We start from the raw sequence: 14,853 nt of genomic DNA on the forward strand, positions 1-14,853 counted from the left end.
TTTTAATATATTGTTAGTAGTTTTTTTTTACTAAACTTTCTTTTTTATGCCTAAACTCTTATGTTTATTCTTTTTCTATAATTTTTTTTTACTAAACTTTCTATGTTATTTTTATTATCTTTATGTATAGATTCATCTTTTATTATTTTTTTTTCTATTTTTTATGGATAGATGCGTCTTTTTTTTTTCCTACTTTTATAAATATAGGATAGGATATAAAATTTGAAATATTATTAAAATAACATTAGAGTAAATTAAAAATTCCCTCGCACTGCCATAGCAGTTCGCACCCATTTCGTCAAATTTGTTTTCCCTCGCACAAAATTAAAATTAGGAACCCTAAAATCTTCCAGTCCACTGTGACTCCTTGCTGCTGCAGTCTCCAGGCGTTCCAATTAATAGGTATTTATCACATTCTCCAACTCAATTTCATTTTTCTGTTTTTTATTTTCCCTAAATTATTATCCTGCTTGATACGTCAATTTTTTCTAGGTTTTTCCCCAATAGTTTCCCTTTACAATTCAACACAATTTTGCACAAATAGTTTAGGCATTAGAGTCACTCGAAGAAACCACGATTCGAGGCAATATGAAGAAAATAAGGCAGTGTGAGAATGAAAATGATGAAATTAAAGGAAGTGAAGACAGGCTCGGCGACTTACCCGATTGTGTTCTCCTTCACATTTTGTCATTTTTGAACACCAAACATGTCGTTCAAACTTGCGTTTTGTCTACCAGATGGAGACATCTTTGGAAACGTATTCCAACTCTTATATTGCATTGTTCAAAATTTACCACTAAGAAACATTTTACCATATTTGTGTCTAAGATTTTGACTCTTCGTGATCCCTCAACTGCACTGCACGCTCTTGATCTTGACCGTCGGGGTGATATTGAGCCTCATGTCCTTAAAAAGATTTTAAACTATGTTTCCTCCAATAAGACCCATCTCAAGGAATTAGGAATCTCTATACATGGTGATGGTTGTCTCGTCATGAGCTGTGTTTCTTCGTGTCATGCTCTTACATCTCTTAACCTTTCAATTTACCCTAGAGGTAGTAGACGCAATCTTAATTATACACCAACATTATTTCCAAAATCTTTGAACTTGCCTTTATTGACCAGCTTAGATATAACAAATTTTGTCTTTTGCGGTGGTGAAAGTGATTGTGTTGAGCCCTTTTTTGCCTTTACCAAGTTGAATAGTTTGGTTATTCGTAGCTGTAATGTAAAGGATGCTCAAATCCTCATCATATCAAGTGACACACTTGCCAATTTAGCAATAAATAGTTCTGTGAAAAAAATAAATTCAGCTATGCAAAATAATTCAACCAACTTTCCCGAAATCAAGGAAAATAATCCATCCAACTTTGTTGAAATCAAGCTATCTACTCCAAATCTTCGTTCCTTTAATTTTGCTGGTCACCTTATTCAAAAGATAAGTGGGAGCGGACTTTCTTCAGTTAGAAAAGTAAATATCAATGATTTGCGACAATTTCATGCTTTGGCGGGGCATGGTTTGGTTCTATTCAGCTGGCTGCTTGACTTTGCCAATGTAGAATCATTGACAGTCACTTCAACTACTCTTCAGGTAACTTGTCATGTTTTCAGGCTTTATTTTTACTTTCTTCTTTAAATGTTTTTTATATTTTAAAATTTTGTTGAAATTCAATTGACTTGCATAAAACTGATCTCAATTCACCCTCATTGCTTAGATTCTCTCCTTAGTTCCTGATTTATTCGAGGTTAAACTCCCTTCTTTATGCAACTTGAAGTTGTTGGAAGTAGAATTGATACCACTTTATGATGGATCTTTATCACAATCAATTGAAGATTCCATGTTAGAGAAAGCTGCTGCCAAGTCTTGTAAAGAAGTTGCTAAGTTAAGAAAGGCATTTAATGCAGGTTTGGTTCCACCTGCCATACCTGATGGAATGGTTGACTTCTTACGGCAAAACTCGCCGTCGGCGGTAGTTAACATCTCAACTTATTTCCCAGATCATTTTAATCTTAAGCAGGTAGTTATTTAAAAACCATATAGGAGTCGACTGTGGTGATTTTTTTGAGAATCTGAGCTTAGATAAATTCAAATGAAAAAACCATTTGAAGAGTTTATGTTAGGTACTTACTAAACAAGTAGGTTGTTACTAAACAGGTTGAAGAATCTATAAAGGGAGCAAAGATTGTCAAGTATCGCTCGCGATACGCTGCACCTGGCTCCTCCTCTATTGCACCTGCTTCTGCCCCTGCTCCCTCTTCTGTTTCTGTGCCTGCCTCTGCTGCACCTCCCAACCTTCATCTCTGTTGTGCTGACAAGGTAACATTCTTCATAGATCCTCTTTGAGTTTCTGTAAGTAAATTTTTGGGTGCTCTGGTGATTTTCATTTATTTCGGAATGAGATAGCATACTAAATAATTGTAGGAACCATTGTCTGCAATTTACTCAAGTAGAAATTGTTCAAGAATGACAACAGAAGCATCTATATTTAAATCAGTTTTTAATCTTCTGTATGCAGTTATTGTTCGTTTGCTTTTTTATGCCTGTTGTAAACTTTCTTGATATGATTTATTTCGCAGTGACAATTGATAGTATTACTTTTGCTTCCTGTAGGATGATAAATCATCATATGAAGATAAGGTGTAGAAGCATCAACGTAACACCAACTCTTCACTTCTTGATGATGGGAAGTGAGGAGTTCTCATCTTACCTTACAAGTTACAATGCCTTCTCTGCGAACCTTTCTTTGACGATGGGCAGTGAAGAGTTCCCATCTTACCTTAAAAGTGTTGTTTGATTTGACAAGCATTAGTTCACATTATGTCTCAGATACTACGTGCCAATTCTATGTGTATGGCTCTGTATATGAACATGGGCCTTTTGTTTGTGGGAGCCTTATGAATCATTTAGTTGCTACCGGACGTTGTTTATTGTTTATACTTTATAGACAACTTTTAGTTGTGTTATAATTTTATTTTTCCTAATCCTCATCTGTCATTATTCAAGGTTTTCTTTAATACAACTAATACTAAAGAGTAGATTGTGTTTATTCCCATTCTGTTGATATGACATTGTTTCTCATTGTGTTTATTTGCCTTTGTCATTTGTTGTTGTGCTGTCTGACAATAAACCGAATCAATTCGAATATAGTTTGAGACTTGATCTGGCAATTATTTCATTGAGTTTGTTAACTAAACTAATTGAATTTGAGCTACATAGTTTGATTTGTTTGATTTTTTAATGACTTGATCATGTATATAATGTTTTTCCCCCTAAAAAACAGCAATTAAGTGATAAACCGACTTATAGCAGTTGAGCTTGCAGACTTGCAGTGGATAATTGATAAAGTTAGTTTGTAGCGGATATGCTATGAAGTGATATAAAACATGAAACATATATGTTTAAATAGTATAATTACTAGTAATTTTTTAATATTTTTAAGTGTATTATTTTTTTTATTGTATTTATCTTATATTTCTATATTTATATATTTTTTTACTCCCTCCATTCCAAAATAGTCATTTTGGGCAAATTACACAAATTAAGAAATGTAATTAATGGTGTATGGAAAAGAGAAATTATGAGTTAGTTTATAAAATTGTCCTTCATTAATGGTATAGGAGAAATAAATTGAAGAATTGAAAAAAAAAGAGTAATAAATAGCTAAGGGTATAATAGGAAAACTAACATTAAATACTTATTGGTAGGGATGACAACGGGCGCTCATGGGTGTGGGTTTGACACTTACCAAACCCACACCCGACATCATCAGTTCATCACCCAAACCCAAACTCAAACCCAAAGGCTGTTCGGGTGGCAAAATAACACCCACGCCCACACCCATTGGGTTCGGGTTTTTTTCACCCAAACCCGCAGCACATTTGAAAATAATTTGCAAATTTAAAAAATTAAATTTCAACATAGACTTTGAATTAAATTACAACTAAAATTAAGGTCTTCCAAGGAAATTCAAACATAGACTTTCAAGAAATTACAACATAGACTTTCAATAAATTAAATTACAACTAAAATTTAAAGTCTTCCAAGGAAATTGAGGGAGACTGTGGGGGTAATTAAGTAATTATAAAATATTTCGGGTGGGTGTATGGGTTTCGGGTGTGGGTTTGACTGATACCAAACCCACACCCATGTTATCGAGTGTCACCCGAACCCAAACCCAGTCAAATCGGGTTTCGCCCGTTGACTTGGGTTTGAGTTCGGGTGGGTCTCTCGGGTTTGAGTTTTTTTGCCATCTCTACTTATTGGTAATGTAAAGGACTTATAATTTGGTACAATTTTTTTTTTCCAAAGTGATTTACAATTTGAAACGGAGGAAGTAGTGAAATTTTTAAATTATAGATTATTATTTTTTGTTCCTATCTATAATCTGTTTTATTATTATTTTTAAGCATATCATCTTTTTATTGTATTTATCTTATATTATTTCAATTCATCTTTTTATTATATTTATTTTATATTCTTTATATATTTATATATTTTTTTAGTGAAATTTTTATATGTATAAATTGTTCAGTTTTATTCCTATTTATAATTGTTTTATTTTTATTTTTAAGCATATCCATAAGTTTCACCGATAAATCCATATAGCACATCACATTTGATTTGATCCAATAAATAAAACAGTTGGCATCAATTTTATAACCCTAACGCAAAATTGAAATAAAGAACGCTTCAATCTATTTTCTGTGAGTCCTTGCCGCAGCGTTCCAATCCATCAGAGAAGAAGTTAGAACAACTCCACGACGACGATAGCCAGGTATTTTACATTCTCCAACTCAATTTCATTTTTCTCCGGTTGTTTCCCTTTGTTGCAATCGCTTTATAACTGCTGCTCATTTTATTCTTGTTCCGTTATATTACAGAATATGATTCTTAACAAAGATAAATATAGGCGCGATTCTAACGAAGAAAGCAAGATTCTAGAAAAGATGAAGAAAAGAAAGCAATGTGATAATCAAAATCAGGAAAATTACGAAAATGTTGGAAGTGAAGATAGACTGAGTGACTTACCCGACTATGTAATCCTTCACATCTTGTCATTTTTGAATACCAAACATGTTGTTAGAACTTGCGTTTTGTCCAAGAGATGGAAACATCTATGGAAACGTATTCCAACTCTTATTTTGCATGCTTCAAGATTTTCCACGGTTAAGCAGTTTTCCGTGTATGTGTCTAAGATTTTGACTCTCCGTGATAGCTCAAGTTCACTAAATGTACTTGATCTTGACCGTCATGGTGATATCGAGCCTCTGCTACTTAAAAAGATTTTAAACTATGTTTGTTCCCATAGTTCCCACCTTGAGGAATTGGGAATTTCTGTGAATGGTGATAGTAGTCTCATTATGAGTTGTGTTTCTTCATGTCGGGCTCTTACATCTCTTATGCTTTCAGTTTATCCTAGAGGAGGCATTTTTGGGAGTAATTATGAAACATTATTTCCAAAATCTTTGAATTTGCCGGCATTGACCAGTTTAGATCTAACAAATTTTGTCTTTTGCGGTGATGAAAATGGTTGTGCTGAGCCCTTTTCTGCCTTTACTAAGTTGAATAGTTTGGTCCTTAGTAGTTGTACGGGTCGGGATGCACAAGTCCTCAACATATCAAGTGAGACACTTGTCAATTTAGCTTTGCATTATAATTCATCTGAGTTTCCCAAAATTGAGTTATCTGCTCCGAGTCTTTGCACCTTTACTTTTACCGGGACTCCACGTCAAAAAATATGTGGGAGTGGTCTTTCTTCAGTGAAACAAGTAAATATCAGTGCAGACATTATTTCAAGATGCGATGCTGCTCCTATGATTCTATTAAGTTGGCTGCTAGACCTTGCCAATGTAAAATCATTGACAGTCACTTCAACTGCTCTTTGGGTACCTTTCCATGTTTTTGAAGCTTTAATTTTTCTCTCTACTAAATGTTCTTTATTTTATTTATAAATTTTGTTTAGAATCAATTGACTTCATAACTTATCCTAATTCACTCTCATTCCCTATTGTTTAGATGCTCTCACTGGTTCCTGATTTATTAGAGGTTAAGCTGCCTTCTTTGTGTATCTTGAAGTCTATGGAAATAAAATTGGAACCATTATGTGTTCAAGGTGCATTACTCTACATGGTGAAAGATGCCATGTTAAAGAAAGCTGCCGCCAATTCACGTAAAGAAGTTGCCAGGTTACGAAGAGAATTTAAAGCAGGTTCGCAACCATCTTCCATACCTGACGGAATGGTCAACTTCTTGCTTCAAAACTCGTCGTCTGCAAAAGTTGACATCACAACAGTTTATTGAGTGATTGTTGAAGAGTCTATCCAACCCAATGTAATGTATGTTATTCTTTATAATTGATCATGGTCGACAATAAGTTTTTTTGAAATATCAGTGATAGATAAGATTGTATGCAAATATTCAGATTCTTGTATTTAGTTATTTGGCTGTTTGTGATAAGGTAAATTGAACCATGCTGGAAAGATTTACGAACTGGACTATTAGCATGATATTTTAGTAAGCCAAATTTTTAGTTGTTTATGTTATCATTTTAGGAGTTGTTGACTAGTTGGGCTGCATGTTGCTTTGCTTGCAAGTCGTGTTAATGGACACCTGTGCTGTTTACACAGGAAGAGCAGCCCCCTAAGCTATGTACCATGGGTACTCCTAAAATGGTGAAGTACCCGTACCGGGTACGTATCAGTACGGGATACTCCATGGTACGCACCGATTCCATACCCATTTTTATTTGGGTGATTTACGATGATGAATACGAAAAAACATATTGGCTGTCGAAAAATCTCTTAAAATATTATAATTTTTTATTATATTTCAATTATCTCTCATTCTGTTTCTTTGTTTTCCTTTCAACAACACAGCACAATTTGATTTAAAATTACAATAAAAATTTTCCGTTCAATTCATCAAATTCATGGGAATGTTGTGAAGTGTGGATTGTACTAAATTGCATTATATACAATCTAATTTCGTAGAAGCATATTGCGCTTTCGAAAAAACCGCAAAGTATTTCTTCATTTATTCATTCTTTGATTTGATTTTAATTTTAAATTTTGTTTGTTTGTTCAACAAAATTTTCAGTGTTTTTGTTCAGGAATTTCGTAATTGGGAATTATATGGATGATACTTGAATGCTATTCTATGATATGTTGAGGGATGATGATATAGGTTTCCTGATAATGCTACTCTTGTAATTGTTATTCCAACTTTTGCTAAGAAAGTTGATATTCATGCAGGATAGGATATTGGATTCATTGTTATATTGTCAAGACAGGAATGAAACTTGATCCTTCTGTTGGTTGTGGTCTTATAACATTATACTCAAATTGTGGTAATAATGTAATATTATATTAGACTATTAATTCCCTTTTTTTTAAAAAAAAAAAAATATAAGATGACAAAAAAAAAGGCTGATGTGGCAGCTGAGTCACCTAAGTGACATGCCACATCAGCATTGATTTAGTCAAAATTGATATTTTGTAAAAGGGGATAAACATAGGGGGCCAAAACTGCTATTTTGAAACTTAGCGGGCTAAAATTGCAACTCTTTGAAACTTAGGGGGTCAAAAGTACAATTTAACCTAAAAAAAATGCTCGTGTGGTTAAAATTATTTTTGTTAATAACATTAATGCTTTGTTGGGTAAAAATAGCGAATGATTGATAAGTTTGATGATAGTTTATAGCTGATTGCTAATGATGGATGGTTTATAGCTTATAACTGATAAGTTAATTGAAGTTTTTGGTAAAATTGACGGTTCAATTAGTTGATTAATATAAATGTTCTTTCATTTTTTAGGTTTTATTTTATTTTAATAAAACAAATAAAGAACCTAAGTGAAAAGAAAAAAGAAAAAGAAAAGAGAAGACTTAAGTGTTACGAATAAAATAAAAGACATTTAGTAAAATTTTGTCAAAATATTATTAATCCTAACTTTGATTTCAAATAATAGCTTACATATGTTATTTTACAAACTCATCATTTCCACATTTTGGATTTTGATAACACAAGCTAGCTAGAAACCTTGACTATGCCAAAATATATTGCAATTGTAGTGTGCATAAGATGTACAATTAATTAAGAAGCTAGTGATATCCCTTTTTCATATTGAACATGGATTCAATAAGATAGATATAATGTCATTCTTTGTTGATCCTTGGGAGTTAGTGTAACAATCTTCATCTTTGTAAAGCACATCAATGACACGTGACAAATTGAGAACTCGCATAAGAAGAGGCTTAGGCACTTGAGTTGGATCAAGAAGTTCCTCATTGGTATCCTTCCAAGCATTTGTCACTTTTCTTTGAAGAACATTAATTGCATCTTCTCTAGATACACCATGTTCATTTATGTAACACTCAATAGCAGAGGCACCATGCCCTCTCTCCTGCTCAAACTAATTAATAATAATAAAAAATTAAACAGATATTTCTCCAGGAATTATACGACGGTAAGCCACTAGGTTTGAACTAATGAAGAGGGGTGTGGGTAATATGTACGGGGTCATGAATTTGATAAAAATAAAAAAATTTCTATAAAACATTTTACATTGGTGGTAAATCAAAATTATAATTTTTATATATAAAACATACAAAAATATATTTAAAATTTAAAAGAAAGGAAATTGATTAATTAATTCTTGTGCTCACCTCATTGGAAACAATATCATCCATGAGCCTGGCAATTATTGCTGTAGCATTAACAATTTTGGGGTTATTGGTTAACCATTGGAAAATCTCTTCCTTAGCAATGCATCCCATTCCAATGAAAGATATTGTTGTGACTAGATAGTAACCAGAATTTACTATTCCGAGAGCCATGTATTCTTCCACAGTTGGTATATAATTTTTACTGAACCATTGGGCCTCAGTAAAGTAGGCTTGGACCAATCTTATCATCTGATGTATACATGCATCAAAATAATTAACATGAATATACTAATAATATATGTATTTAAGAATTAAATATATTTTTCATTTCAAAAAAAGAATTAAATATATTTTTAGTCACTAGTTTTATGTTTAACTTTTAAATAATTATAGACTAAAAATACTGACAGATAAAACTTCAGGGACTAAAAAGTGTGAAAACAAATTTCAGGAACTAAAAAGTGTGAAAACAAACTTCAGGAACTAAAACGAAAATTCTAGGAAATTATAAGGACCAAAAACATATTTTACCCAAAAATTTAAGGATTAATTTGTTATAAATGTTAAACGACCCTTTATGTATTTGACTCAATCTTACTTCATTTTTGGCATAGACTACACAAAATGTTCTGCCTTCCTTGGCCATCTCTTGCTCCATTTCTTCATAAACATCCCAAACGGCTTTATAGCAAAATTTCATGTAATCTGGTAGAAAATCCATGCAACTTATATCCCACCTAGAATTTCAATTCAAATTAAGAGCTTAATAAATTCCCTTAAAAATTTATAATTTCCAAATATTGAAAAGTGAAAATTCCATATAAACCTCAAACCTTTCAATTGCTTGAGTGAAAAGTTGTAGCTCTTCTATTGTACCATAAACATCATATATATCATCAATTACTGACGCCAAGGATATCACCTTGGTCAAGATCCTTCTACCAATTGAGTATTGTGGCTCAAAATACACTCCCAATATCCAAAAGTAAGCTTCAACTATTCTATTGCGTGCAAAGGGCAGTTTTGTTTCAAAATCTAAATCTTTCCACCACCTATAAAGAAAACAAACTAATATGTAAAAATTGATAATATAAGTATTCTTTATATTGACAATGTATATGAATAAAATCCAAAAAAAATACTCCCTCCGTACCATAATATATGCACTTTGACACTTTTACGCATATTAAGAAATATAATTAATATTGGTTCAAAAAGAAAAAAAAAGAAATATAATATATTAATGTTCTATGGAAAAGATAAATTATTAGTTGATTTACAAAATTGTCCTTCATTTATGATTAGGAAAAAATAAATTAAAGAATTGAAAAAAGAGAGTATTAAATAGTTAAGGATATAATAAGAAAAATAACATTAAATACTATTTCATTAATAATATGTAAAATGACTTATAATTTGCTACAATTTTTTCTCAAAGTTACATACTAAATGTGAGGCATAACATTAATTCGCTTCATTAATAATTTTTAGGTGATTCAACTTTTTTCAAAATAATTAAAAAAATGCGAGGCATATTCTACCCCTTCATAATTTGGTGGTCCTTACCCATAAACAAATAAGAACATGCATATGGTTTGTTCTCATTGGTTGATGAGTAAATACTCACACATTATGAAGGGGTAGGTTAGAAAAAAACTTTAAAAAAAAAAACTTACTTTGAAATATTGCCAATTTCTTTCTGATGTTGTTTTTGAAGCAAATTGAAGTCTAATTTGGCAAGTAATAGCAATGTTGCATCATGTGAGGAGTCTTTTTCATAATTGGAAATGTAATGCCTTGCCACTAGCCTGGGCAAGTTCTTGAAGAGTGGTCGTTTTAAGCTATGATTAACTTTTGTAGCAAGAGAAGGATTTAGTTGAGTTGCCATCATTTTAAGGTTTAAAGAAGTGAAAGAAAGTGCTTCATCTAATATGTCCTCTCCATGAATCCTCATATGTGTTGCTTCGTACAAGCTTATCATTCCCTCAACATCACCAATAAGTGTTTCTTTGAAGTTCCCTTGCTCATTCTTGAACTTCTTAAAAACATCTGAGAACCACAACATGTATAATAATATATCATTATTTAGGTATTTTTGTACCTTCAACAAATTTCTCATTTTAATTTTTTGGAGTTGACATTACTTTTTGTTTCGGATTGGGCCTAGAAGCCCAAAAGCTGAGGAAAATGTTAACTGGACCGTCGAGCAAGGTCCAATGAGAAGCAGCCCGCAAAGACTTCCTGCAAGTCAACGGTCACAATACCCTCTCGTATTGTAACGCCTGACCACCGGAATGATGAGCATTTACTGTTCATCATGGTTTTCCAGCCGTTTTCCGTCAGCCACTTGATGGTCATTAATGTCATCAAGGACCTTGGCCCAGCGCTGGGGGCTATATATACTCCACACTATCAGTGGAGTCAGGTACGCATTCTTACTCATAAAACTTTTGCTTCACTCTCACTGACTTGAGCGTCGGAGCACCTGCAGGTACACAACCCCCTCCGCTTCACCGGGGTCGGAACGGAAGAACGCCGGTCGTGGTCACTCTTCTGATCCGGTAAGATCACTTTTTTTCAAGAGATTTAACATTGAAGTATTTATATAGTTAGAACTCATCATCTTATAAAATTAAGGGTTATATATGTTTTAATCCTTATAAATATCTTAAATTTCTTTATTAGTCCCTATAAAAAATTTCAACAAGATTTAATCCCTTAAATATTTTTTATCATGAATTTTGGTTCATACATTTAAGTCAACTTGTTTATATCATCATAGATCGATGTCATCTCATCAAAAGAACTCTTTAAATATATTGTGAATTAAGGTGTTGGTAAGTTTTTATTTTTGGCTATGTTATACTATACACTTTTTTTAAGATGATGAGATGACATAAAGGGTAAATCATTTACAATACCTGTCAAAATGTGATATCCTTGTTGCCTTAGCAACCTGAAGACAAGTGCAATAGAATGAAGGTCTTCGTTAAGAGTTATTGTTCCATTTTCAACATAATTATTGTGAATTTGTCGCAATAATTCTCCAATCTCGTGCTCAAAATGATGGTATAACCCCAAACGTTGGATTGAATCGATCAAATTAGCTTCCCTCAAAGGACTTCTGGCATTCTCATTTATAGGAAGTAACATCTCACTCACCTTTTCTTTTAGCATTATAACCTCCTTCATTATTTCATCCAATTCCTGCACATTGAAAAATTTAAGTTTAGTTGTTATTCAAAAAATAATACATATTTATTAGGTTATTTATATTGATTTTAATACATCCTTATAAAAAGGGACGGACCCAGCCATGAATTATTAGCGTGGCTAATTTTTTTTAGCATTACTAAAAAAAATTCATCATCATCCCAATAATCAGTTAAACAACAAACAATATATAATATTACTACTAATCCAATATGTATATCCAAAAAAAGAACGCCAATAATCCATAAAATTTCTATTAAAAAAAAATCAATAAACTAACAAACTGTATCCATAAAATCACAAAATTTCAATTAAAAAAAAAAGCTATAACTTATTGAATATATGTTAAATCATACATATTACTATTGTTTGATGCTTCAAAGATTCTACCTTGGACGAGAATATATGGAACCCAAAATTATACTAGCCTATAGTTTATTTTGATAAACTAATTCAATTAGCTTATAACTTATTAATTTTTATTCCAATTTTACCTATATCATCTACTAATTGAAAAACTTAAACCTATTGTTTTATGTCAGTTCAATCGTTAGTTATCCACAATTTTTTAACAAACAAAGTCAAAGTTGATTATTATAAACATAAAAATATATAACTTAAAATAATACACCATGTATAACCGATGACTTGAAATCAACAATAATAGACTATAAACTAATATTTACACTAATACTTAAATTAATGTGCACGGAGAGAGACTCACGATCCTTAATAATAAACTCTAAAATAATATTTACATTAATATTTGTATGAATATGTATAAAGAATAACTTAAAATTATTTATAAAATTATTATTATTATTTTTAGAAAATAATTGGGCTGGACTGGTGTGGCTATAGCCACACCACACCATGCCTCACACAGGTCCGCCCCTGCTTATAAATCCGTCTTGTAAGCACTATAGATCTGCTAAAAAAACAAAGAATTTGACATGACAACTTCAATTATACTGTGTTTAATAACAATTTGACATAGATATTTCATAGAAAGAAATTTCCTAATTAGTTGACATATGGAATAAATCAAGTTAACTTGATGAAAATAAATCAAGTTAATATTAATTACCATAGGTTCCTTATCATCATATTGAATAAAAAGATCCCCCCAAATGTCGGGGTGATAATTTGCAGAACGTCTAGAAGAATTGGAGTTGGTGTTAGTGGTTGGAGCAACTAGTGAAGACGTTGCTGTAACTGATGACATGATTTTATTTCTGGTTAATTATCACCTTTGTAGTTTCAACTATTTTGACTAATGACTCAATCAAATGTTTTGGTTTATGGTTGGAAGTTGAGAATAACTTAATATACGTGTGTATTTATAGGAAACTGTTCTCACATACATGTGTGTTTTCTATTATCGTGAAGACTCCAATACACATTTATTATGTATATACTCCCTCCGTCCCAAAATATAAGGGAAAATTGGTCAACCAAAGTTGATGTATTTAGTCCAAATTCTTAACCAAATACATCAACTTTCTTTGACCAATTTTCTCTTATATTTTGGGACGGAGGGAGTATGTGTATATGTAACGGTACAAGACTTATGTGAATGATTGTGATTGGTCAATAAATAATATTTAATACAGAAAAATTAATAAATATTATTTATAAATCAATCAAAATCATCCACTTCAACAAATGTACATTGTACAGGTAGATATAGAATACTACTCCGTCCCAAAATATAAGCAAAAGGAGGTCAACAAAAGTGAATGTATTTGGACTAAATTTTAAACTAAATACATCAACTTTCATTGATCAATTTTTACTTATATTTTGGGACGGATGGAGTAATTCACTTTCTAGTTTTGAATACACATGTGTTTTCCACATATTTTTTTTTAGACAAAATGTGTTTTTTCCATTTTTGAATAGACGTGTTAGTGCTGACATGTACAAGATAGTATCAAAATGTGTTTTTTTCCTCCCAAATGCCTGCAACTATATTGGTGCGCACACAAAAAATGTTTTCTTTGAATACACTAATACCGTCCATTCAACAATTTGATAAAAATTAAATGGAGTATATGATGTGATAAAGGAGATGAGTTGGTGGTGCGATAGAAAATGAGGTGTTACAACGAAATTTTCAATTATATTATTTATGGTTCCGTTAAAAAAAAATTATATTATTTTTGGCAGTGGCGGAATTAAAATTTTTTGTTGATGGGAGTTAAACTTTTTATAAAGTACACAATTATAGTGATAAAAAAACTCAATACATAAAAATTTATATAAATAAATTACAATTTTATTCTACGAGGTTTCATATTCTGAAATATTTTATGATATTTTCACTATCAACGTTATAAAATTTGTCACTCTCTCTTACTAAATGATCAGGAGAATTAAAAGCAATGTTGACAATGGGGATTGAATCTAAGTCATGCATACTACTTAAATCGTTCACTATTAGACTAAATTTAGTGACTTAAGAGAAGTAATAGTAAGAGAAAGAGACAAAAAAATAATTGGGAGAGAAAAAATTGATGATTCAATTAATTAAAAGAGAATAAGAGTACATTTAAGAGAAAAGTGTGTGAAAATTGAAAAGTTAGAGTAGTGAAAAATTAAAAAGCAACAAAACGATAAATTTCTTGTGAGTGAATAATAGACCTAGACATGAGGGCTTAAAAAATGTTATTTGTTTTGGTGGGGCTTGATCCCCAATAGCACGCACTTATATCCAAATTTGGATCATTTTCAATTTTTCTTAATGTTTTCTCTCATTTTTCTTAATTTAAGCGTTGATTTTATCTTCTTTTTATTCTTTATAACTTACCAACCCTTAGATTAAGAAAAATGAAAGAAAAAAAAAGAAAAAAAATTAGAAAGGATCCAAATCCCTTACATCCGCCCCTGCTTTTTTTATCACAACAATATTAATATGAAAAATTATGTTTTGACAATAGAAGCCTTAAAAGAGGATGAAATCTGACCTGCGGATTCAG

General features: G+C 31.6%; 3 protein-coding genes across 5 annotated transcripts; 2 read left to right on the top strand and 1 right to left on the bottom strand.

The window, feature by feature from the left end:
* Window positions 1–264: 264 nt before the first annotated feature.
* LOC123918123 (putative F-box/FBD/LRR-repeat protein At1g78760) lies at window positions 265–2,981 on the top strand. Of its 2 annotated transcripts, XM_045970086.1 has the most exons (5): window positions 265–402; window positions 493–1,590; window positions 1,715–2,017; window positions 2,155–2,316; window positions 2,611–2,981. In XM_045970086.1, the coding sequence occupies exons 2-5, from the start codon at window positions 589–591 to the stop codon at window positions 2,641–2,643; spliced, it is 1,500 nt and encodes a 499-aa protein (XP_045826042.1). In that variant the 5' UTR covers window positions 265–402; window positions 493–588; the 3' UTR covers window positions 2,644–2,981. The 2 variants fall into 2 exon arrangements, with proteins under 2 accessions (XP_045826042.1, XP_045826041.1); XM_045970085.1 differs by having other exon boundaries at window positions 265–1,590.
* Window positions 2,982–4,614: 1,633 nt separating this feature from the next.
* Window positions 4,615–6,523, top strand: LOC123918124 (F-box/LRR-repeat protein At4g14103-like). 2 transcript variants are annotated; one of them, XM_045970088.1, is made up of 3 exons: window positions 4,615–4,774; window positions 4,881–5,885; window positions 6,019–6,523. In XM_045970088.1, exons 2-3 carry the CDS (start codon window positions 4,884–4,886, stop codon window positions 6,298–6,300), a joined length of 1,284 nt encoding a protein of 427 aa, XP_045826044.1. In that variant the 5' UTR covers window positions 4,615–4,774; window positions 4,881–4,883; the 3' UTR covers window positions 6,301–6,523. The 2 variants fall into 2 exon arrangements, with proteins under 2 accessions (XP_045826044.1, XP_045826043.1); XM_045970087.1 differs by having other exon boundaries at window positions 4,616–4,774; window positions 6,016–6,523.
* A 1,397-nt stretch (window positions 6,524–7,920) lies between these two features.
* On the bottom strand, window positions 7,921–13,172 carry LOC123918126 ((-)-germacrene D synthase-like). The gene is made up of 7 exons (XM_045970089.1): window positions 12,963–13,172; window positions 11,584–11,869; window positions 10,339–10,711; window positions 9,496–9,714; window positions 9,261–9,399; window positions 8,663–8,911; window positions 7,921–8,409 (listed from the first exon to the last, which is right to left on the bottom strand). Exons 1-7 carry the CDS (start codon window positions 13,098–13,100, stop codon window positions 8,116–8,118), a joined length of 1,698 nt encoding a protein of 565 aa, XP_045826045.1. The 5' UTR covers window positions 13,101–13,172; the 3' UTR covers window positions 7,921–8,115.
* Window positions 13,173–14,853: the final 1,681 nt, after the last annotated feature.

This window comes from Trifolium pratense, linkage group LG3 (genome assembly GCF_020283565.1).
Source record: "Trifolium pratense cultivar HEN17-A07 linkage group LG3, ARS_RC_1.1, whole genome shotgun sequence".
Taxonomy (NCBI): Eukaryota; Viridiplantae; Streptophyta; class Magnoliopsida; order Fabales; family Fabaceae; genus Trifolium; species Trifolium pratense.